At 38.9% G+C, this 25,236-nt stretch overlaps 1 protein-coding gene and 2 long non-coding RNA genes across 4 annotated transcripts; 2 read left to right on the forward strand and 1 right to left on the reverse strand.

Annotated features, from left to right (window-relative positions):
• Positions 1-1,507: 1,507 nt before the first annotated feature.
• Positions 1,508-16,420, reverse strand: LOC135479208 (D-beta-hydroxybutyrate dehydrogenase-like). 2 transcript variants are annotated; one of them, XM_064759003.1, is made up of 9 exons: positions 16,386-16,420; positions 14,749-14,910; positions 14,197-14,318; positions 11,833-11,955; positions 10,296-10,402; positions 7,936-8,008; positions 6,890-6,951; positions 3,193-3,246; positions 1,508-2,039 (listed from the first exon to the last, which is right to left on the reverse strand). In XM_064759003.1, exons 2-9 carry the CDS (start codon positions 14,898-14,900, stop codon positions 1,947-1,949), a joined length of 786 nt encoding a protein of 261 aa, XP_064615073.1. In that variant the 5' UTR covers positions 14,901-14,910; positions 16,386-16,420; the 3' UTR covers positions 1,508-1,946. The 2 variants fall into 2 exon arrangements, with proteins under 2 accessions (XP_064615073.1, XP_064615072.1); XM_064759002.1 differs by having other exon boundaries at positions 16,307-16,407.
• Positions 16,421-18,134: 1,714 nt separating this feature from the next.
• On the forward strand, positions 18,135-19,487 carry LOC135479210 (uncharacterized). The gene is made up of 3 exons (XR_010445840.1): positions 18,135-18,230; positions 18,684-18,745; positions 19,431-19,487. It is a non-coding gene; the product is annotated as an uncharacterized LOC135479210 (long non-coding RNA).
• A 730-nt stretch (positions 19,488-20,217) lies between these two features.
• Positions 20,218-21,041, forward strand: LOC135479209 (uncharacterized). The gene is made up of 3 exons (XR_010445839.1): positions 20,218-20,253; positions 20,573-20,649; positions 21,005-21,041. It is a non-coding gene; the product is annotated as an uncharacterized LOC135479209 (long non-coding RNA).
• Positions 21,042-25,236: the final 4,195 nt, after the last annotated feature.

The following is a 25,236-nucleotide window of genomic DNA, read 5'->3' on the forward strand; positions in this document are numbered from 1 at the left end:
CTTACATGATTCATTTCTCACAGCCTTACACACTAAAATTGCCTTTTCCGGTGGACAAAGCATAAATTCTCAGAGTTGGGTTAACGATCCCAAAATCTACAAGATCAGGGGCCGGTTTCATGTAGCTCACTTAACTAAGTTTACCCTTAAATACCATGACGACGTATGTTATAGAGATATAAAGTGCACTTAGCTAAGCACTAAGTATGCTTCATGAAACCGGACCCAGAAAACAATATTCGCCTTTGAGCAGAATACGGTGGTCAGTCGAGTAAAACATGATCACCCGGAAAAGCTGCTCCCGTCACACTCCCTTCCCACTTAAATCCTTCCCCTGTCACCAGATTAGCCCACGTTCACAGGTCCAGAGCCCCACATTTCCTGGAACTTGTCTGGTCATGGTACCATTGTGATGGATAGAGGATTTACCATGGAAGTCACAATAGGATTTGAACTCAGATCTCCAGAGCTCAACTAACTGAATTAAAGGGAAATTTCCGTAAGTTGTTGCTAGTATATGTGCTAGAAAACTGCTTAAGTTACACATATTTTCATGATTCGAAATCATGCTAATTGAGATCGACTGTCCAACTTCATGTGTCTTTAACTTTCTCCGAATGACACACTAGTATCCGGAAACACCCAAAGTTTTGGTAATAAGACAGGCCCCTGAACACGCATGTGTCGCTCCCTACCATCGTTCTTCGTCATTGTCCACACCACCAAATTTTGTACAAGTCTTGAGCAACGTGCAGGTCACTGGGGGTAAGGCAATATGACAGAAAGTGATGCTAGAAAATAATAAAAAAAATAAGTTTTATTTATTTAATTTATTTGATTGGTGTTTTACATAGTACTCAAGAATATTTCACTTACAAAAGGAAACCGAGCAGACCACGGCCATCGGCAGGTTACTGTCCTATCTTTTCAGTCCGGAGAGGAAGCCAATATGAGCAAACTCACAGAGACCGCATTAATGGGAGGATCGTGGGTCATTGCGCTGTGCAGGCACACTAACCACCTAGGCCATGGATGCCTCAACGTAAGTTTACAGTTCAGCGTAAATGCACAACATGATTCCAACGAAGTGTCAAAAGTACTTTTATTGATCAATATTGATTAAAAAAGGGACATAAACACGCCCCCTGGGGGTGAAACTTAAAGGAACGGAAAACAATGGAAGTAATTATGCCTGAATCACAAATAATCGTGTACATAATAAGGACAATGTTTATATTTCCTTCTCTGTGGTTTTCAGGAGTAGGGCGTGGTGATTACAATCACACTCCATACAGCGCATGCGCCACTCTCCACGCTCGCGTTACATTTTGTCCGCTTCTGGGCAAGCTGGATCTTTATTATTTATTTATTTATTTGATTGGCGTTTTACGCCGTACTCAAGAATATTTCACTTATACAACGGCGGCCAGCATTATGGTGGGTGGAAACCGGGCACAGCCCGGGGGAAACCCACGACCATCCGCAGGTTGCTGTCAGACCTTCCCACATACGGCCGGAGAGGAAGCCAGCATGAGCTAGACTTGAACTCACAGCGACCGCATTGGTGAGAGGCTCCTGGGTCATTACGCTGCGCTAGCGCGCTAACCGACTGAGCCACGGAGGCCCCTGCTGGATCTTTGAACCGACGAACATTCTGAAACGGAACTATTTCATCAGGATTCCTTAATAACATTCTTTCAGATGCTGGTTAGAATCATACTGTGCAAAATACATTTGTGTAAAATATTATTAGAAACAAAGGTTGAGAAAGAATTTAGGAAAGACATCGCCATTGGCCTCGGCGTTGTTCAAGATATCTGTGCAAAATTTGCCAGTGGTGGCAGTGATATAAAGCGAACGGAGAGAGCGGCACACACTCTGTAAGGAGTATGGATTGCAATACCAAGGAGCGTGATACTGTGACCACGTGATCAGAGAATCTTCGTCTAACGTGACGTGTTGCCGCCATCCAGAGGTACAGCTGTACCCGTCATGTTATCAGCACCCGGGGAACACAGGAACCAGATGTAGTCTGTGATCTGAAATGAGAAATGAAATAATTTCGCGTAATGCAGCGTCTTGATAAAAAAAAATACATTTGCATTCAAATTCAACAACATCCGTCAGTCCATACTCCAATCGCTCAAGTCTTCAAGGGACTGCACTCGATTATATGGCTATTTCTTGAAACAGTTATTCAAATTCTCCCATAAAAAGTGATGGTTCGCAACAACATGGCTGAAATATTACAAAGTGGCATTAAGCCATAATCATAACCATAATTCATCTCCGCTGATATCGTCGAGTGCTCTAATCCAGCTACCGTTGGGTTTCTTTAACCAATAGCCTATCAAATTTAAATTTAATTAGAAATCTTATTTTAATTAGGAGAATTAATAGGCTACTGCACCGCTTCCAGCACGGTACAGTAGGAATGAGACGGTGTAGGGACAGTCTTAGTATAAAGAAACACAGTCGTGAGATAATGTCAAAAACAACAAAATTAAAAACAGCAAAAAAACGAAATTAGCGAACAAGCACGGTATTAACAGGAGAGAAGATTACGGGTAGCGGGAGACAACTCATGCTAAAATTTTGCGAATGATCACTTTTGGAAAAGCTATCTCCCTTGTTTAAACGATGAATCACCTGAGGATATTTCCGTTCTATAATGATGTTGTCGGTTTATTTTATTTATTTGATGTGATTCACGCCGTACTTGAGAACATTTCACTTATACGACGACGGCTAGCATTATGGTGGAAGGAAACTGTTCATATATCCATGATCTAATTCAATAAGATGAATATACACAATTCAGCTAATTTCGCACACTATTCAATGTGACAACTGAATATGGACTCAAGTAGGCCCTATAGCTTCAGGTCGAAAACTTGGCAAAATACTCAGAGAAAAAACCTAGAGATAAGCTGAATCCTGGGATTTCACCTCAGCTTGTTAAGTTGTAGCAAAGGCATAAATGGCTTTAGCTTATCCAACCTGTGATAGACTCTGCACATGCGTACTAATGAGCACAAGAAACTAACTTTAGGCTTATTTATAAAGCTGTCAAATACGGCTTTATATTTTCTACAGTGCTGCCTTACTGAAACCCTGGACACCATATAGGCTACTAAAGTACAACAGGTGTCCAGGTGTCAGAGACAATAAGGGCAAACGAAAGTGACTTACATGAGATATTTCCGTGGCTTTCCCCGTTGGATGACCTTCCCTTATAAACCGCTCCTAATAAGCAATAAACACATCTTTATTTCTTTAGGGTTATATCAAATATATTTCACTTATACGACGGCAGCCATAAACACGTCTTTATTAAGTCATTAATTTTAATTCAGCTCGCAAAGGTATAAACTTTGAGCAACGTTAAATATGGCTAAACTTTGAGCAACGTTAAATATGGCTAAACTTTGAGTAATACTAATATGGATAAACTTCGAGTAAGGTTAATTATAGCTAAACTTTGAGTAACATCAACTATGGATAAACTTCGAGTAACATTAAATATGGCTAAACCTCGAACAACTTTAATTATGGGTAAACTTTGAATAACATTTAATATGGCTAAACTTTTAGTAACATTAAATATGGCTAAACTTCGAGTAACGTTAATTATGGCTAAACTTCGAATAACATTAAATATGGCTAAAATTTGGGCAACGTTAAATATGGCTAAACTTTGAGCAACGTTAATTATGGCTAAACATTGAGTAATATTAAATATGGATAAACTTCGAGTAACATTAATTATGGCTAAACTTTGAGTAACATTAAATATGGATAAACTTCGAGCAACGTTAATTATGGCTAAACTTTGAATTACGTTAAATATGGCTAAACTTTGAACAATATTAAATATGTCTAAAATATAAATAACATTAAATATGGCTGAACTTTGAGTAACATTAAATATGGCTAAACTTCGAGTAATGTTAAAGGTGGAGAAAACATAAGAACGCCATAAAGTTCAGATGAAAGAGCGCAAAAAGTTATTCCTAAATGTGGTTTTCAATATTTTTTCCAATTTTTCCTTAACGAGAAAAAGACACTTGCAAATAATTTTGTATGGTGGGTATTTCGGACAACCTATTGGTATTTATAGTCTTTGTTTAATAATGTCTTAAATGAGGATGTAACACAGGTTTAATAAATATTGTTGCACTAGAATTTGTTCTTTACAGTGAACAAATGTATTAAACCTCAATTTGGATCATGTTTATATTTTTAATATGTTCATAAATATTATCATAATTTAGGTTAAATGCGTAATTTTCGATATAAACAACAAATTTACATTCAAATAAATTTATTAGACAAGCATCACATCCTTTTTTAAAACATTATTATGCAAAAACGACCAATTATAAAAGTTGGTCCCAAATACCCAAAATACAAAAACATTTTCAAATGCCCTTTTCCCTCGAAAAAAAACTCCAAAAAAGTATTAAAGATCATATCTGCAAATAAGTTTTGAATTTTAAGTTAGGGTTTTAAAATAAAACCCTAACTTTGGTGAACTGACAAGAGGCCATATTTCACCGGTTACGTGCGACAATTTGCCAGCTATCACTCTGTCGTAGCTGCTCCGGTTGCACTCTCAGTGCAAGCTGTAAGTCTTTCATATCGATCATATATGATCATATCATGTCTTTAGCGTAAATCATACAAAAATATACCACTTTATAAATTTTACATTGATGTATAGTGAATTGTCTAACTTGCTAATGTGTTAAGCAATGAACACATCTTTATTTCTTTGTTTATTTGATTGGTTTTCTACGCCCTACTCAAAAATATTTCACTTATACGACGGCGGCCATAAACACGTCTTTATTAAGTCATTAATTTTAATTCAGCTCGCAAAGGTATGAACTTTGAGCAACGTTAAATATGGCTAAACGTTGAGCAACGTTAAATATGGCTAAACTTTGAGTAATACTAATATGGATAAACTTCGAGTAAGGTTAATTATAGCTAAACTTTGAGTAACATCAACTATGGATAAACTTCGAGTAATATTAAATATGGCTAAACTTCGAGCAACTTTAATTATTGGTAAACTTTGAATAACATTTAATATGGCTAAACTTTTAGTAACATTAAATATGGCTAAACTTCGAGTAACGTTAATTATGGCTAAACTTCGAATAACATTAAATATGGCTTAAATTTGAGCAACGTTAAATATGGCTAAAATTTGAGCAACGTTAATTATGGCTAAACATTGAGTAATATTAAATATGGATAAACTTCGAGTAACATTAATTATGGCTAAACTTTGAGTAACATTAAATATGGATAAACTTCGAGCAACGTTAATTATGGCTAAACTCTGAATTACATTAAATATGGCTAAACTTTGAACAATATTAAATATGGCTAAAATATAAATAACATTAAATATGGCTAAACTTTGAACAATATTAAATATGGCTAAAATATAAATAACATTAAATATGGCTAAACTTTGAACAATATTAAATATGGCTAAAATATAAATAACATTAAATATGGCTAAACTTTGAACAATATTAAATATGGCTAAAATATAAATAACATTAAATATGGCTAAACTTTGAACAATATTAAATATGGCTAAAATATAAATAACATTAAATATGGCTAAACTTTGAACAATATTAAATATGGCTAAAATATAAATAACATTAAATATGGCTAAACTTTGAACAATATTAAATATGGCTAAACTTTGAGTAACATAAAATATGGCTAAACTTCGAGTAATGTTAAAGGTGGAGAAAACATAAGAATGCCATAAAGTTCAGATGAAAGAGCGCAAAAAGTTATTTCTAAATGTGGTCTTCAATATTTTTTCCAATTTTTCCTTAACGAGAAAAAGACACTTGCAAATAATTTTTGTATGGTGGGTATTTCGGACAACCTATTGGTATTTATAGTCTTTGTTTAATAATGTCTTAAATGAGGATGTAACACAGGTTTAATAAATATTGTTGCACTAGAATTTGTTCTTTACAGTGAACAAATGTATTAAACCTCAATTTGGATCATGTTTATATTTTTAATATGTTCATAAATATTATCATAATTTAGGTTAAATGCGTAATTTTCGATATAAACAACAAATTTACATTCAAATAAATTTATTAGACAAGCATCACATCCCTTTTTAGAACATTATTATGCAAAAACGACCAATTATAAAAGTTGGTCCCAAATACCCAAAATACAAAAACATTTTCAAATGCCCTTTTCCCTCGAAAAAAAACTCCAAAAAAGTATTAAAGATCATATCTGCAAATAAGTTTTGAATTTTAAGTTAGGGTTTTAAAATAAAACCCTAACTTTGGTAAACTGACAAGAGGCCATATTTCACCGGTTACGTGCGACAATTTGCCAGCTATCACTCTGTCGTAGCTGCTCCGGTTGCACTCTCAGTGCAAGCTGTAAGTCTTTCATATCGATCATATATGATCATATCATGTCTTTAGCGTAAATCATACAGATTCTATCAGAGATCACTAGACTTAAGTAGCTGTCGTTGTTGTATACGGTACTTTTTAACTGTTCCGTTACCAGGCTTTCTGATGGACTCATCAGGTGCCGGTAACAAAACTCTACCAGACTGTTAACAAAAGTTCACAATAAAAAAAATTCACCCAGAACGTGCAGTGGTCATATTCATTACCTGTTCAGGTGCTAGCTTCCCTGTTTTTGACATGTTTGGATTAGATTTACTGTACATTTTGCGACTTTGAAAAATTAAAGAAATAAAGATCTGAAGTGAGCATAACTTAAAATTGTTGCACTATACTTTCATGTTCCATGTTTGCTGTTTAAGGAAAACTCACTGCACAGTTTTCATGTAGGATGGTTGTACATTCTAATTTACCTTGGCTTCTAATACTGGAATTCCCCATTTTTCTGCGTATTCCTGAAACAACTTATCTGTCACTGGACAACAAGAAAAAAGAAAGAAAAGCAAATAAATAAAACAAACAAAAAGTAAGTTTCCTCTCAACAAATCTCATATTTAAAAGGTGCAATGGCTACAACCGTAATAATGTCATTTTACAGTTATGCAAATCTGAGGCAAACAAGAATACATGATTAAACATCATTTCTGCCGTTAAATTCATTTCAGCCCTACGCGACTTGTTTCATTCTTTTGTTCCAGTGTTAAATTGCATATCACGTGATCCTCCCAGTACCAAAGGAAGAGATCAGCATAACTGCGACTAACCTTGGGAACACCTACAGTTTGATTAATTTATTTATTTATTTATTTGATTGGTGTTTTACACCGTACTCAAGAATATTTCACATATACGACGGCTTCCAGCATTATGGTGGGAGAAATCCGGGCACAGCCCGGGGGAAACCCACGACCATCCGCAGATTGCTGTCAGACCTTCCCACATACGGCCGGAGAGGAAGCCAGCATGAGCTGGACTTGAACTCACAGCGACCGCATTGGTGAGAGGCTTCTGGGTCATTACGCTGCGCTAGCGCGCTAACCAGCTGAGCCACGGAGGCGCCCCAGTTTGATTAAACTGTCACTAACTTCCATATTCCAAAATAGAACTACATATGGCAAATGATTTAAAACTTCGAATATTACTAATCTGTACACGTTGTCTGATTTCAGGTTAATTTGGAAGATATGTTGTAACCCTTTTGGGAAATTGTATATTTCAGCACCAAAAGTATTATTTTATAACATGTATAAAAATTCTAAAAATGTACTTCATTGAGCGAAATTATAGGCCATTAGCCGTCGTTCTATATTTTCGATGTCGGGCTTATGCATGACAGCTAATGTGCTACAGCTTACTGTATCTAAGAGTAAGTTACTCAGTTGACGACAAGGTATTGGGGCTATATACAGTCGCTGGTGTGACACTGGTCTCTCTCTTGACGTCTCTAGTTTATACTCACTGGATGTGACACAGAAACCAGGACAGACCGCGTTACACGTGACACCGCACAAAGCTGCGTCTAATGCCACCGCCTGAGAAATAAGCGAAAGAAAATCACGTTTCAATATCGGGCCTATAGAATTATGCAAAGCTCGAGTGCTGCCACACTTCAAGTTCTCAGAGTTCGAAAACTTACATCAACATATTTTATATACCGGTAAGTTACCAATAAATCAGTTACCAAGTGGGAAGTCTTTATCAGAAAGACAACGGATTTATAAGAATTTCCTCCCATCAGAAGTTCCGGTAGATCCAGGGTCAAGCCTGGGTCGAGTCACACCTAAGACTTTAAAATAGGTAGTTGCAGCTTCCTTTCTTGGCGTTTAGCATTAAGAGGATAGTGCAGCGACTGATTGACCCGTATCAGTATAATGGCTTGGGCGGTGTGACTTACTTGCCTTCGGTAAGGCGTCTCAGTGGAGCAGCACTAGATAAATGAGCAGTGGAAATCCGTCCTGCAACATGCATTCTAAGGATTCCTTCGTCGTCATATCACTGAAAAATGGTTAAGTATACGACGTTAAACCCCAAGCACTCGCACTCACTCTCATCAGAAGTTAGGGATACTTAAAGGCAGGGGCTGATAGTGCTCACTTTTGATTTATGAGAAGAAAAGGAAAACAACAAAATTAAGTAATAATTATTTGAAACGCCATTGAACACTCTATCTGGGAACTCACTTTACACAATCAACGGTAGTCAAATATCTGGTATCTGAAGTCATTCTGAGTAATAATGTCATTAGTGCCACATACAGATACGTGTAGGTCATTCCCATGACCATACTGGCATAGAAGTAATAACGTCACTAGTGCCACATACAGATACGTGTAGGTCATTCCCATGACCATACTGGCATAGAAGTAATAACGTCACTAGTGCCACATACAGATACGTGTAGGTCATTCCCATGACCATACTGGCATAGAAGTAATAACGTCACTAGTGCCACATACAGATACGTGTAGGTCATTCCTATGACCATACTGGCATAGAAGTAATAACGTCACTAGTGCCACATACAGATACGTGTAGGTCATTCCCATGACCATACTGGCATAGAAGTAATAACGTCACTAGTGCCACATACAGATACGTGTAGGTCATTCCCATGACCATACTGGCATAGAAGTAATAACGTCACTAGTGCCACATACAGATACGTGTAGGTCATTCCCATGACCATACTGGCATAGAAGTAATAACGTCACTAGTGCCACATACAGATACGTGCATTCTCTCACAGACAGTAAAAACTAACATGTTTGACTGTACCATTATCACTTCTTCTTTCAATGGCATTTAGAAGCTAAGCTGGATAACATAACAAATATATGGGTATGGGTTTCTCTATTTGTTCAGCTGTCCGTAAAATCAGTCATACTCGCTACCAAAATTACCTTAAGTCAGTGACATGTAACAACCTAAATTCTACATACTGATATGTTGGACGTCCATCTTATTACAAAGAAAAAGCAGTTAAAATACTTTTCTTTACTTTATAATGTTAAACTTTATAAGATTAGTTTTGAAGGCATTACTTCGAGTGACGTCAGAATAATTCAAAAGCAAGTTGCATGCTGGACAATGGGAGTGGAGAGTAATTTGTTTTACTATGGCCGCACCAACAAGCGGTGAGAACAATCTTCACACAAAAATAATACAGCCTATAACGCTGTCCCTGCGAACAAACTGTGTCGTTTTAATTTCCTAACATCCTTCTCTAAAACCATACTGACGTGAGATCACATACTAGTGCTACAAGAGATAAAATAAAATTCATTTATTAAGGTTATCTTATACTAAAACGTGTCAACAATTTCAAAAACGGCAGTGTCAGAAACAGGATTTACAGTAAAGTGAGTAGCAGTTTAGGTAACTGGTGTCGTGCTCCGTCATGTTGAACTCAGTCCAACTGTTGTTTTTTTGTTGTTGTTGTTGTTGTTGTTTGGGGGTTTTTTTGGAAAAATTATGACGTTGGGTTCTTGGCGTCGAAAGCAAGCTTATGGACTTCAACATTATGAATATTAGAAAAACATATCCATGCATTAGAGCTTGCATTGTTACATGTCACTGACTTCAAGCAATTTGTGGTAGCGATTATGTCTGATTTTACAGACAGCTGAATATAGGCGACTGGCTAAAAGAAACATAATACTGTTATTAAACATAACCAAATCATTTTCAAAACTAACATTACCAAAATGGTCCATAGTGCCCACCATACATTTTCAAACATCTAGCTGATTCTAGTCATATCTTAGACGAGCTAAAAAAACCTTAGCTTACCGGTTTTTTAGTTTCCTTTGTCTTACCTACCTTAGTAAGTCCCACTAGACCCGTCTTGGAGGCACTGTATGGTGCACGGCCTGGCATGCTGATTCCTAAACCTAGCTGAGATGACATGTTTACAATACGGCCCCAGCCTGGAGACACAAGACCCAAAAAAATGAACAAATGATATATATTTGATGTTTGTTTAACGCCATACTCAAAAATTTTCCAGACCACTTCCTGTGGTGTACCCGTCCGCCTCGAAGTCGGAAGACAGGGGATCAAACCCGGGTTGAGTCATACTAAAGACTTTAAAAATGGTGCTTGTTGCTGCCTCGCTTTGATCTCAGCACTGAAAAATTAGAATAAGGAAACAGGCATGCTTGGCCATGTGTGAGGATGGTGTGATTGGGTGAGGTGTCATGTATGGTGTCTTAGGCATGATACATCAGTGGCGGCAGCACTTTGGCGGCATGGACTCCCTTTGCCGTAAGAAGACACAATACTAGTATATGTACACAGATCTAATGACACGTCGTCTTCATATGACTGAAAAATTGTTAAGTATGACGTTAAACCTCAAGCATTCAGTCAGTCAGTCAAGACTTTCCCATTTATATCAGATGAACGTCAGAATTATGGGTATGACTCATGTGTGACATCCAGACTTGCGCGCCATCTTGCATGATGGAAAATAAGTGGCTTTCAACGAGCGTTAGAATATACAAACGACCAGACAAGTGTCCTTGACCGCTCATTGTCAACAAGTTCCTACAAACATACAAACCATCAGACTAGACGCCATATTGTAATTCCTCAATCTTTTCATGTTAAAACAAATTTCGGGGGCCTCCGTGGCTCAGCTGGTTAGCGCGCTAGCGCAACGTAATGACCCAGGAGCCTCTCACCAATGCGGTCGCTGTGAGCTCAAGTCCAGCTCATGCTGGCTTCCTCTCCATGTTTCAGTATGTGGGAAGGTCCTCCAGCAACCTGCGGATGGTCGTGGGTTTCCCCCGGGCTGTGCCCGGTTTCCTCCCACCACAATACTGGCCGCCGTCGTAAAAGTGAAATATTTTTGAGCACGGTGTAAAACATCAATCAAAAAAAAAAATAAATAAATACATAAAAAAAACAGATTTCAATATTATTTGACGGATTTCTTTCTTTAAAGAAGAGAGAGATGAATTTCATTTGCTATAAACATTGTCTGAAAAACAATTTTAACCTTGCACAAAACCATTATTTTTTATTATATTTCTTGTTTATTTGTGTCAGCTGAACTCGGGCAATAAGCTATACAATAATACCATTATGAAACCAAAAACCCTCTCTCTAATATCATATTTCAGTTAACATAGTAGGTATTTCTTTTTTCAAACTGTCTTTAAATTACTTTCACAGCCTGCTATGTGTTTTAAAAATTACTTAAAATTTTAAACAATATAATTACTTCCATGAAGAATCAAATTATTTTCATGATGTTTCGAGGGAAAATCAGCTATAGGAAACATTCATGAAGCCAGTTTAGAGGTTAGATGTGCATCTTGCCTTATCATTTTTGTTTATCGTATAAATACTTCACCCTTTCTGCGCATGGCCGGAAGGAAATGCTTGATGAGATGGAACGGCGCGGACAGATTCACGGCGATGACTTCATTCCATTTATCTTTTGGAATCTCATCCACGGGGCCATTGAATATAGCACCTGATAGGACGATGAAAGAATACATGTTCATACAGAAAATATTAAAACATTAATCAACGCATAACCATAAGATTAACGCGGTATATAAGTTTTAATACAAAATATTTAGCGTAAAATTTACATATTCTGCATTCAATCGCTTGGCGTTCAGCATGAAGGGGATAGTGCAACGACTTGTTGACTCGTATCAGTATAATTGCTCGGGTGGGGCAGCTTACTTGCCTTCGGTAAGGCGTCTCAGTGAAGCAGCACTAGACAAGAGAGCGATGGAAATCCGTCCTGCAAGACAGGAGGAACATTACATGCACTCCTTCGTCGTCATATGACAAATTCTTAAGTACGACGTTAAACCCCAAACACTCACTCACTCACTCTTTATTCAATCTCAGTTTTTCATTGCATCAGTTGCTATGGATTTGACAATTAATGCTATTTAGGATGCAGCCATTCCCTTTTATGAGCAAACATATATAATGACACCTTCAGATAAGTTTTTTTCATCCGTTATTTCCTTTTTGATATTCCGTGATTTCATAGGGTTTATACACTGTCAAAGGTCGGAGGTTGACTCCCGGCTTTGTCCGGATTCCTCCGCCACGCATAAACTTGATCGAAAATTGCAGCAAAGTGGCCAAACATTCAATACAGCTAGACGTCTATCTTACAAGCTAGAACTGAAATTTGTAAGTATCAGGACCCGGTTGTTCAAAACTGTATTAACATTTAATACCAGATTTAACTTTAAGCCAAGCCTTCAGTTTTGTACTTGGCCCAACATGATTGTGCATAACAGTATACAAAATACGAACAAAATCTGTTGCTAATCCATTTGGTGTCTGCACAGCTGTATTGGTTGCTGGATTTTGTCAAAATCATAAGTATATAATATTTACTTATTTATTTCTTTGACTGGTATTTTACGCAGTACTCAAGAATATTTCACTTATACCACGGCGACCAGTATTACGATGGGAGTAAACCGGGCAGAGCCTGCGGGAAACCCAAAACCATCCGCAGGCTGCTGCAAGACCTTCCCACCTAAGTATATAATTTGACTTAATACCAGTATTAGCTATAACACTTTTGAACAATCGGTCCCTGACGGTTGGACATTATTAGTTACATTAGTTACAACTCCATTCCATTACACAAACTGAACCATTATGGAATTTGTGGCACGACTAATAAGTGGCTTGACAGCTACCTTTCAGCCCGCACCAAGGTTGTAAACTATGAAGGTATTCGGCCTTGTACTAGAACGTTCACATACGTGCTGTAGCACAGGATTCAACACTGGGACCATTTCTTTTCTTGATTCATGTAAATGATATCATAGTTTCTTTTGAACTATTGAAGTTTATCATATATACTGATGATAGAAGCCTTGTCTCGTCCAATATGAATAGCAAAAAGGCTTTAAATACAATGTTTGTTGAGCTATGAAAAAGTGTACACATGGCTCTCCACCAACTGACTTTCCTTGAATATATGTAAAAAGTGCATGTCATTTTCTAAGTGCAGGTTATTCTCATCCTGTGTAACCTTGGACAATATAAATATATCTTCATTAATCATTAGGAATCATGTTTAATGATAAAGAATTAATTTATCCTGCAAAGATCCATCAATTCAGTGCAGAAGACTGATGTATACGCGAATCGCTTCAGTGAGGTGACCGTTAAATTCACAACCCAACAAAGGAGATAACCTACTCAGCAGACATATTTGAGGTCGTCTGCAGGATACGAGAATATATCTGTACCCCACGTGACAGTTGTTGTCCAATAAAAAGCGGAGTATTTTGTTTCATGCGGGATGATTTTAAATACTATCTAGAATCTATACAAATTTCAGGTGGAAAAGGTGCAGGCCCAGTTGTTCAAAAGTGTATTACGACTTAAGCCCGGTATTAACCTTAGTCCACAGCAAGTGTCATTTACTTTGTATTAAGATGAGGCAGGTATTAAGTTTTAAGCCTGTCTTAACTTTAATACACTTTTAAACAACTGCCCCTTGTCCTGTGTAAATGTTTTATAATTGCTTTGGCAGTAAATATCACCAAGCACTATATCCGGCCTGATCTAGACTTTTCAACCACCGTGAGTGATAAGCGGTGGTGTATACCTTCCTTATATGTGCTGGAGTTATACATCGCTTACCTGAGCTCTTGTTTAGAGAAGAAGGACAAAATGCGACAATGGCGTCAGTGCATGAACAATGTATGTGAATAAAATAAATCACCTGCATTGTTCACCAGAACGTCGATGCCGTTAGGGTAGAGCTTGTCTACTTCTTCACAGAATGCCTGAATGGAGTTCACGTCTCGCAGGTTGACGGGGACGAATGTAGCCTTTCCAGGCAACCTGACATAAAGGGACATATGCAAGTCTGAATTCAAGCATATGACTTAAAAAGAACAGGTACTGGCATGGCTGGCAATGACCAGTGAGATCGAGGATTCGAATCCAACCCTCAGCTGCCCTCGGTTTTAAAGTTAGAAGGGCTTTTTATTTGGCACTTGGCTTCATTACTCTGCAGGGTAGTCGGATTCGTCTACCCATGAACCGAACCATTGTGATGTAGGTGAAAACTTGTACAATACTAGGGCGAACGTCAATCAACTAAGTAGAAAATATTTTCTTGTAAGAGATCTCATTTCACATGAAATGGTAAAGTTTGAATAGCACTCGAAGGAAGATGTGTATGCAACATACGCGTTTAAATTCTGCATCATTTGTAAAATTTGAGCAACTTCAAAGAAAACAACTTTATCTCCAATGCCGCGAGACATACGTTTTGAATTCTTTCATGACATCATCAATGGTCTGTTGGTCTGCTATTCCCGTCACGATGACATCATTGCCACGTGACAAGAACATCCGGGCGGTAGCTTGTCCAATGCCGCTGGTGGACCCCGTGACTAAGACAGCCTTTCCCGGCTCCATTTTAAGAGATCTGAAACAAATGAGTGAATGAAGGTAGAGCTATATGTCTTTTCCACAAGGATAACGACCTTCTTGTGAAACAAAGCAATTTTAAGTACAGTATGAATTCGAATAAACTTCAAAGTTTGAAAGATATGAATACTAGTAAAAATAATACTGGCCTGAGCGAGATACGAACTCCTGACTTGTTTAAACATAACACTGTACAGCGAAATGTCTCTTATATAATAAATACACTTATGGCCGTTACAATTCGCTTTGATACAGTCAATAAATATGCACAAAGTGGATAACAACTGTTTTGTCTTTCATACAATCACTGACTGAACCCTTATTTATCTATTTATCTGACTGGTGTTTTACGCCTTACACAAGAATATTTCACTTATACGACATGACTAGCATAACGGTGGGAGCAAACTCGGGCAGAGCCCGGGGGAAACTCACGATCATGTACAAGCTGCTGTGAGAACTTCCCACCTACGGCCTGAGAGGACGCCAGCCAGTATACATAATACATGTAATTAGCTTTGAATAGGGACCCAGTCATGAATTGCTGTACTTTTATACCTTTAGGGCATATACTATGCCTACTGGGACCAAGTTGGGGAATACTGTACTCAGATCGTGTGATGGAGTACATGCACATATACACAATGCTGTACCCACAGAGGTCCACTTCTGCGAACCTTGTACAATGCACGAGTAGTGTCTCCGATAAACGACAGGCTCATTTTGACTCGGTGTCTCGTTCCTTTGTTTTGTCATTGTCAGAAGAACTAAATATCATGGCGAACACCACACATATATATTTGAAAAAGACGATCAAAACTGGATCCATCAAACAACTGACGGCCCTTATATATAGATATGACTGGCACCAGGGCTATCAAATGAAGACTTTCAACGCTTTATAAGTAGAATAGGGGTTCTGGCGCACCCCCCCCCCCTTGGGGCCCTCCCCGTAACAAATAGAGGCTCCCACCCCCCCTTTCCCTGCCTCCCCCATACCCCCCCCCCCTTAGGCGCCTCCCCAGCCAAGGCATACACGCTTATTTACAAGTCTAGCCTACACACACACACATTGATATGAGGCGACCTAGTTAGCATTTAACAGATAAGGCGTATAGACTATATATAGGTTTATATAGGTTATATTTTTTCAGCGTGTCTTGTTTGATAAGATCCAGTATTTTTAGGAGGATTGGAGATATTTTGTTTATGCGGAAAAGTCCTTCCAATTTAGCCCATGTTTCGTGGGTCGTGGGATATAGCTCAGTCGGCGGACAGAGGTGGGAAAGGCGCTGTGTGTAAGGGATGTATTCATATACTACATATATAAGGGGATGTTTGCTAGCTCAAATCCGGATTTGGTCTCCTGTATATGTAGTATATGAATACATTACCTGCATGTGGCGCCGGGCTCTACGCACTTCTAAGGAATCTCTGCAACTTTCGACAGTTTCGGAGGCAGAGAGACCTTACCAAGGGGTGTTGTAGATGGCCCAAAGGTAGTCATGAGCAGCACGTCCACGAGGAGAACGGACATCCATGAGCAGACCGGAACATGTAACTTGTTCGTTTACAAATAACTGGGCAAGGTACGAGACTATAGGCCTGTATATTTATATACGCCTATATCCGAGCAGATAAATTCTCAAGATTTTAAACCCCTTAATATCAGATAACATAGACATTACTATAACCCTGTAGGCCTCCTCTAATGTGTCATAGTTAATTAATAACCTAATAATCCTCCATCACTAACTGGATAAAAGATATTAAAGATCCACGAGGAGAACCTTGCCTAGTTCACCTCCCCATAGGTATAAAGTATAACATCCACGAGGAGGACGGTGAATAAGTCACCTTGCTACAAGTATAAAGTGCAACATCCACGAGGAGGACGGTGGCTAATTTACCTCCCTATAGGTATAAAGTATAACATCAACGAGGAGGACGGTGGCCACTTTACCTCCCTATAGATATAAAGTACAACATCCATGAGGAGGACGGTGGCTAGTTTACCTACTTATAGGTATAAAGTGCAACATCCATGAGGAGGACGGTGGCTAATTTACCTTCCTGCAGGTATAAGGTACAATATCCATGAGGAGGACGGTGGGCTAATTATCTTCCTATAGGTATAAAGTACAACATCCACAAGGAGGACGGTGGTTAATTTACCTCCCTATAGGTATAAAGTATAACATCCACGAGGAGGACGGTGGCCACTTCACCTCCCTATAGATATAAAGTACAACATCCATGAGGAGGACGGTGGCTAATTTAACTTCCTACTGGTATAAAGTACAACATCCACGAGGAGGACGGTGGCTAATTTACCTTCCTGCAGGTATCATGTACAACATCCACGAGGAGGACGGTGGCTAATTTACCTTCCTGCAGGGATAAAGTACAACATCCACGAGGAGGACGGTGGCTAATTTACCTTCCTGCAGGTATGATGTACAACATCCATGAGGAGGGCGCTGGATAATTTAACTTCCTGCAGGTATAAAGTACAGCATCCACAAGGAGAACGGTGGCTAAGTTACCTTCCTACAGGTATAAGGTACAACATCCATCAGGAGGACGGTTATACATTGGTGTTCGGGATATATTTGTTTGCCCAAGTTGCACGGTAAGTTCCACTAGTTCCGCTAAAACTGCTAAAAACCGTCTTTGACGTGTCTCTACATAATGTGAGGTTGGACACTTACGTCTGGCATAAGATACACCATCTTTTAAAACAAGCCCCTAAAGGGCATGATTTCCTGCAAACAAATTACCTTTAGTTTGTCAAAGCCTTTATTCATGATTATTTTGTGTATTTATATATATGGTAAAAGTGAAATAAATTGGATATTAAAAAGCAAGGTGCATGACAACGTTCATTATGTATTATATTTTAATGACCATATCTATTTGTCTGTTTATAGAAACACCAATCCCCAGCAAAGCTTTGATTTGGGGAAACTGGACAACTATGTTGTATCTGCAAGAAAGCATACAATGGAAGGTATGTGGTGTAAATTATGGGATATTCTTATAAATTTTCCCAACTTTTTTTACGGCGAGCCATTGTTGTTCGGCAACATTCCATTCTGAATGAATTTTATGACACTGATTACTGAGATATCAATTCTTTAAGCAAAACAGATATCGTTGGTGAAGTATGAGGATATTCACAGTTATGGAGCTGATTATTGATGTTTGCTCTTCAGGACATATTGGCAATGTAAAGCCTGTGCAGATTGGTTTCACCCAGACTATATGGACGACAATGAAGACGGCAACCCTACCAATTTCATCTGCGATACCTGTCTGGTAACTATACTTGCTTTATAAACTCATGCATGAATGTAATTTATAAAAATTTTCTCCCCATCCACCAATATTGCCAATGCCAAAAGAAACATTGCATTCCACTTTTCGTCATTTAAAGTTTCTACCTTTTCATCACAATCTACCTAAAAAAACCAAGACAGGCGAGGAAGATCGGTAAATCTGCAGTAGTACAAGTATGTATATATTCAATGGTTCACTTACTTTCCTGCGCATTACTGTATGGAACTCTAATTCAGTTTTCTCATATTTTTCATAATTTTATTAGGGAACCTTCCTCCATACATGCGTTGACTGTAATTGAGACCTTCACAACACATGCAAAGCATTTCCAACTAATTCGTACTGAGGGAAAATATGCACAATATAACAGATGACAAAGAACAAAGTTGCATATTGCAGGAATTTTTTGACATTTTCATGTTTGTTACACAGGTGCCCTGTAGAGGAGGAGATGACAAAATAGCATCATATGAGCTACACGAAGGGCTCCCACAGTAAGGATAACCTTATTAGTACACGTAGCGCAGAGCAATGACCCAGAAGCCTCCCACCAATGCGGGGTCGCTGTGAGTTTAAGTCCAGCTCATGCTGGCTTCCTCTCCGGCCATGCGTGGGAAGGTCTCTCAGCAACCTGCGGATGGTCGTGGGTTTTCCCCCGGGCTTTGCCCGGTTTCCTCCCACCATAATGCTGTCACATAAGTTAAATATTATTGAATACGGCGTAAAACACCAATCAAATAAATAAATAAATATTACTACACGCGGATTGAGTGAGTGAGTGCTTGGGGTTTAACGTCGTACTGAACAATTTTTCAGTCATATGACGACGAGGAGTCCTTCTAGTGTATGCAAATGTAGTGTGTCTTCTTGTGATAGGGCGAGTCCATGCCGCCTAAGTTTGCCGCCACTAGAACATAAAGCCGAAGACACCAAACGTGATACCCCACCAAGTCACATTATATCGACACCAGGCCGAACAGTCATGTTCCCTTGCTCTAACTTCTCAATGCTAAGCGCTAAGCGAGGCAGCAACAAGTACTGTTGGTATGACCCGACAAGTAGAAAAATACAAGTAGAAAAATACCATTAAACTATGTCTGATAATTTTTGGATTTTTAACCGAAGTAAACACAATGTTTGGATTGTATATATATATGCCGCATAATGTTGATATTTCAGGTTGGTGTGATAGACCAGTATGTGGAGGGCTCGTTGACACACAGAGGCTCAAAGTGGTATGTACAGCTTAAATCTGTACACTTCATTAATTGTCTTTGTCTTTTACATATTTTTCTATATTTCCTCATATGCGTACGCGCATTGTGGAGTTTCGCATAGTCAATGGTGTGAACAACAATTAGCTTAGGAATACCTGCACATTTTAATGCGCAATTATAATTTACAGACACAGTGTATTTAATTTACGCTTGTATTTGACTACATACAGTAGTTTCATGATATCTTCTCCTAACCCCTTCCTCGCACAACTGTGTACATAATTATGTGTTTATCTAGGCCCGAGAGTTCTGAGCTGGAGATTTTCTTGACAAATCCGAGAAGGGAATTTCTAACCGGCTTTGGTTTCGGTTATATCCTCGACTTGGTACGTAAAAGTGTGATTTCGGTGTATAAATTGTTTATAAATTGATACTGACTTTTTCGCTTAGCTTGATTTACATGTACTAAAAAATACCCTTTGCATGGAAAAGGTTTTCCTTTTCTTGTTTTCATCCAGTGTTCATCTTTATCTTCTTCTGGCTGAAAGCACATTTGCTTATTAGGCAAGCCCAGTTACTATATTTATGTATGTTTTACGTACCAAAAACAACGCTGCAGGAGTTTGGAATTTTGTAAATGCTTTGTGAGTAAATTATGGTCATTCTGGGTGTTATTTCCAATGGGTATGTGTATCGTACTTAATAAGATTTTCTCTTTTAGGGTTATACATATCTCGAAGCTATGTGGAAAAAAAGTTCTTCAAAATGAAGCTTAGGGACAAAAGGTACGTATAGGTACATGTAGGTAGGGTGGTTACCAGTAATCCCGGTCTACTCCATGCATGTTTCAAATAATCATGCCTATAAGGGTTTTTTGTTACAGTACAGAACTGGGATCTTCTGTTTGTTTGTTGTCACAGCTTAATTTGGTTCAAGAGTGAAGAAGAAAGTGAATGATTCATTGCTGCTTACATGGGGCGTGATTAAATTGTGCGAAACAATCTGTGTATGCTTTTGTATACCTTGTCTGTATATGTGCATTGGAAATGGATCCTGAATATCTCTCACTGTGTGATTATATTTTTGTGTGAAACATTGCTTTAGGCGCCCCGCCACATTTGGATTTGTACACAAGCTAGTCCAACTAGCAGGAACAGAGGGAATTCAGAAGATGTGGATGGGTTTGTATTTACCTTGTATTTTATCTGTTTGTTTTTATTTTTTATTTTTTTTTTTGGTATAATTAGATTTGGCTATTATAGCTCCAGTTATACATGGAGTAGTATCGGAATGGCTTTCCAGCTTGATAACCAATAATCACAGACTGTTCAAATGTGTATAAACATTTGACAAGACTAAAGCCATAAAAAACAAGGAAGGTAACTCAGAATATTGAAGTCACCAAATAGTTATTTACATTTAGATGTGTGTTTAATTTTTTATCATTATAATTTCATAATTTTGTTCCGCGCATGACTTGCTAAAAAGTGCGCAGGCATATATTTTTAATTAGTAGTAATCTATATACATTTCCAGATTTCAGTCTTTTACAGATGAATAGGAAGCCTTTGACAGGATTACATTCGGTTCACCATTTTTTCTTGGAAGGTACGAAAGGACAGTCAGGAGTAGGAGATGTAAGGAAGCTTTGGTTCGGGATGTAGTCGCACTACTTGTATCCAACAAACTGCACATATCTTTACCAGAAGTAAGGCGAAGATGCTGTCAAACTGAACATTCATCGTTACACACGGCACTTAAAATAAGTGAACAATTAAGAGCACACCGCTTAATCAGCAGTACTGAATCGTAACTGGTATGCCGTGTACGTAAATAATAGATGACTGATGAATTGACAATGTGTATTTCATATCATTGTTATCTTTGTATCATGGCTATATGCCTTGTACATATAGCCTTCACCTATAATGTATTTTCCATTCCACCTCCATACCATTCATTCCTTCGCTTACATATGTATAGAATCTTAGAATGTACAAGAGAGTTTATACACTAATGAACTTGCCTAGGGTACTGCAGCAACTGTATTGAAGCACAACTTTTGTCTGTACATTCCAGTAATGTGTTCTTCAGTTTATAATAGTCTTTCTGTAAAGGTTTTTGCAAAGTGGATGAATACAATACTGTAACATTTTTAGGGAAGGGAACTTGTTTAATTAGAGTTTTTGTTTGCAAACTCTCCATGGGCGGTGGGTGATGGCACTGCTCCAGGGCTCCTTAAAATACATATATTTAAACTAGAAATGTGGTTGCTGACCTTTTTTATTCAACTGTCCGGGATTGGTGGTCACTGGATTTCTCATATTGGATAATTCGTGGATAATATTCTAAGGTACTGTGAATCCTTTCTAATATACGTACGTGTAGAGAAAGTCAAACTGGGTTTGTCCTCGTAAATGTTGGGTTTTACTCATCTGAGGGGGGAAAGGATGGTAAATTAGCCACCCTCCTCCTCGCGGATGTTTTACCTTATACCTACAGGGAGGTAAATCAGCCACCGTCCTCCTCGTGGATGTTGTACTTAACACCTGCAGAAAGGTAAATTAGCCACCGTCCTCCTCGTGGATGTTGTACTTTACATCTGCAGGAAGGTAAACTGGCCACGGTCCTCCTCGTGGATGTTGTACCTGATACCTGCAGGAAGTTAAATTAGCCACCGTCATCCTCGTGGATGTTGTACCTGATACCTGCAGGAAGGTAAATCAGCCACCATCCGCCTCATGGATGTTGTACCTGATACCTGCAGGAAGATAAATTAGCCACCGTCTTCCTCATGGATCTTGTACTTTACACCTACAGGAAGGCAAATTAGCCACCGTCCTCCTCATGGATGTTGTACCTGATACCTGCAGGAAGGTAAATTAGCCACCGTCCTCCTCGTGGATCTTGTACCTTATACCTGCAGGAAGGTAAATTAGGCACCGTGCTCCTCGTGGATGTTGTACCTTATACCTGCAGGAAGGTAAATCAGCCACCGTCCACCTCATGGATGTTTGTATCTGATATCTGCAGGAAGGTAAATTAGCCACTAATCTTCCTCATGGATGTTGTACGTTATACCTATAGGAAGGTAAACTAGCCACCATCCTCCTCCTGGATGTTGTACCTGATACCTGCAGGTGGGTAAATTAGCCACCGTCCTCCTCATGGATGTTGTACTTTATACCTATAGGAAAGTAAACTGACCAACGTCCTCCTCGTGGATGTTGTACTTTACACCTGCAGAAAGGTAAATTAGTCACCGTCCTCCTCGTGGATGTTTGTACTTTACACCTGCAGAAAGGTAAATTAGTCACCATCCTCCTCGTGGATGTTGTACTTACACCTGCAGAAAGGTAAATTAGTCACCGTCCTCCTCGTGGATGTTGTACTTCACACCTGCAGAAAGGTAAATTAGCCACGGTCCTCCTCATGGATGTTGTACTTCACACCTGCAGAAAGGTAAATTAGCCACTGTCCTCCTCATGGATGTTGTACTTCACATCCGCAGAAAGGTTAACTAGCCACCGTCCTCCTCATGGATGTTGTACTTCACACCTGCAGGAAGGTAAATTAGCCTCTGTCCTCCTCGTGGATGTTGTACTTCACACCTGCAGAAACGTAAATTAGCCACCGTCCTCCTCGTGGATGTTGTACATGATACCTGCAGGAAGGTAAATTAGTCACCGTCCTCCTCGTGGATGTTGTACTTCACACCTGCAGAAAGGTAAATTAGCCACCGTCCTCCTGATGGATGTTGTACTTCACACCTGCAGAAAGGTAAATTAGCCACCGTCTTCCTCATGGATGTTGTACTTTACACCTGCAGAAAGGTAAATTAGCCACCGTCCTCCTCATGGATGTTGTACTTTACACCTGCAGAAAGGTAAATTAGCCAACGTCCTCATGGTGGATGTTGTACCTGATACCAGTAGGAAGGTAAATTAGCCACCGTCCTCCTCGTGGATGTTGTACTTCACACCTGCAGAAACGTAAATTAGCCACCGTCCTCCTCGTGGATGTTGTACATGATACCTGCAGGAAGGTAAATTAGTCCTCGTCCTACTCATGGATCTTGTACTTCACACCTGCAGAAAGGTAAATTAGTCACCGTGCTCCTCGTGGATGTTGTACCTTATACCAGTAGGAAGGTAAATTAGCCACCGTCCACCTCGTGGATGTTGTACTCTATACCTGCAGGAAGGTAAATTAGCCACCGTCCTCCTCATGGATGTTGTACTTTATACCTATATGAAGGTAAATTAGTCACATTTTATATAGATGCCGGGGGAAAACCACCGTCCTGCACCCGATACCAAGTACCTGTATATTGTATAGTCCTATAGGCCTATGAACCCCATGTCGGGACAACGGGCCTGGAGAGGCTGTGGGTTGTTGTATCCTTATGATATAGAATACCTTGTCTTATTCATCATCTGTCGTCGATAGTGCGATAATTTATACCGATAATTTATAAGATACCTTGTCTTTTTCATCGTCTGTTGTCTATAGTTCGATTATTTGGAGAAGCCCTGTAGTAAATAAAATTTAAGTTAATGGTATGAGATATACAGTGATATCCGAATGTCTTATTAGTGAACACACGTGTAACTATATCCCACTACTTTACATTTCGCGCCATATGTGTGGTCATGCGCACTACACCGTCCTCCTGATGGATGTCCGTTCTCCTGGTGGATGTACTTCCGTTCCCCTCGTGGATGTAGGCTGACGAGTACTGTTGGGGATGTGTCAGCGCCAATTAACCCCCCTAACGGCGGGTCGCCTTTTGCTTTTTTGGACCATGGGTTCGAGCCCCACACTGGGCAGATTTTTTTTTACCCCCGGGCACCAGGCTAGCCAGGCACCCGTCCACTCGTCTAACTGGACGGGCAATCCAGCCAAAAGAGGTATTTTTGACGGGCAAAATTTTGAATCAACATTTTTTTTACGGCTAGTCCCAGCCCACAGACCAGTACACTGTTTCAAAGTGTATTAACATTATATGTATGTATACTAGATTGTGAATATTTTTCTAACATGTAAGTTTTCAAAGTGTATTTATATATGTATTCAGATGACAGAAATGATGTTTGACATGCACTACTGTGTCACTGTGCCAAAAGTTAATTTCTCGACATAGATATGTGACTGATAGTACATGTATTTGAGTTGTTTCTTGTTTTTTTTTTGTTTTTTGTATTTTACAAAGTTTATTTCTACCTACTGTGACTTAGCTGCTCAAATCGTATGGTGATTGGTGACACTACTCTTTTTAGTGAGTGACAGTCACAGATTCAGTGGTGTTAATTTTGTCCGTTCTCAGCTTCAGTTGTAAGAGCTATGTATACTGTATTCTGATTTGGTTCCGTTGCATTTTAATGTGAAGTAGTGTAATTGTGAGTGACATGCACCTGCTGTGCCAAATTACCATGCATTTTGATTGTTTTCCTTTTATATGTATTTCTGTGTTTTTTATTGTTCAGTTTATTTATTTCTACCTCCTGATTCACAGCATTCACACTTGAACTGTCAGAACTGCTGCGCCAAATTGCCATTGTTTTCCTTGCGTCTGTATTGAATTGTGTATTGTACAGTTCAATTTGTTTTTCTACCTCCTGTTTCACACTTGGTTGTCCAAAGCATAACAGATTGTAACCTTACATAGTTTAATAAAAAATTTATGTACTGTTTTTAGTGATTCGCACTCAGTGGGAAAAGTGTGATATATTGGGTGCCCCTAAAAACAGTCATTTTCTGGGTTCCAA

This window comes from Liolophura sinensis, chromosome 12 (genome assembly GCF_032854445.1).
Source record: "Liolophura sinensis isolate JHLJ2023 chromosome 12, CUHK_Ljap_v2, whole genome shotgun sequence".
NCBI classification, from domain to species: Eukaryota; Metazoa; Mollusca; class Polyplacophora; order Chitonida; family Chitonidae; genus Liolophura; species Liolophura sinensis.

What these genes read in the sequence shown, in the direction of transcription:
- LOC135479208 (XM_064759003.1), bottom strand. Translation starts at nt 14,900, where the DNA reads ATGGAGCCGGGAAAGGCTGTCTTAGTCACGGGGTCCACCAGCGGCATT. An exon ending in CGTTCTGGTGAACAATGCAG is followed by an intron (nt 11,956 to 14,196) that starts GTGATTTATTTT and finishes TCGTCCTATCAG; the next exon opens with GTGCTATATTCAATGGCCCC. An exon ending in TGGTTTCTGTGTCACATCCA is followed by an intron (nt 6,952 to 7,935) that starts GTGAGTATAAAC and finishes CTTGTTGTCCAG; the next exon opens with TGACAGATAAGTTGTTTCAG.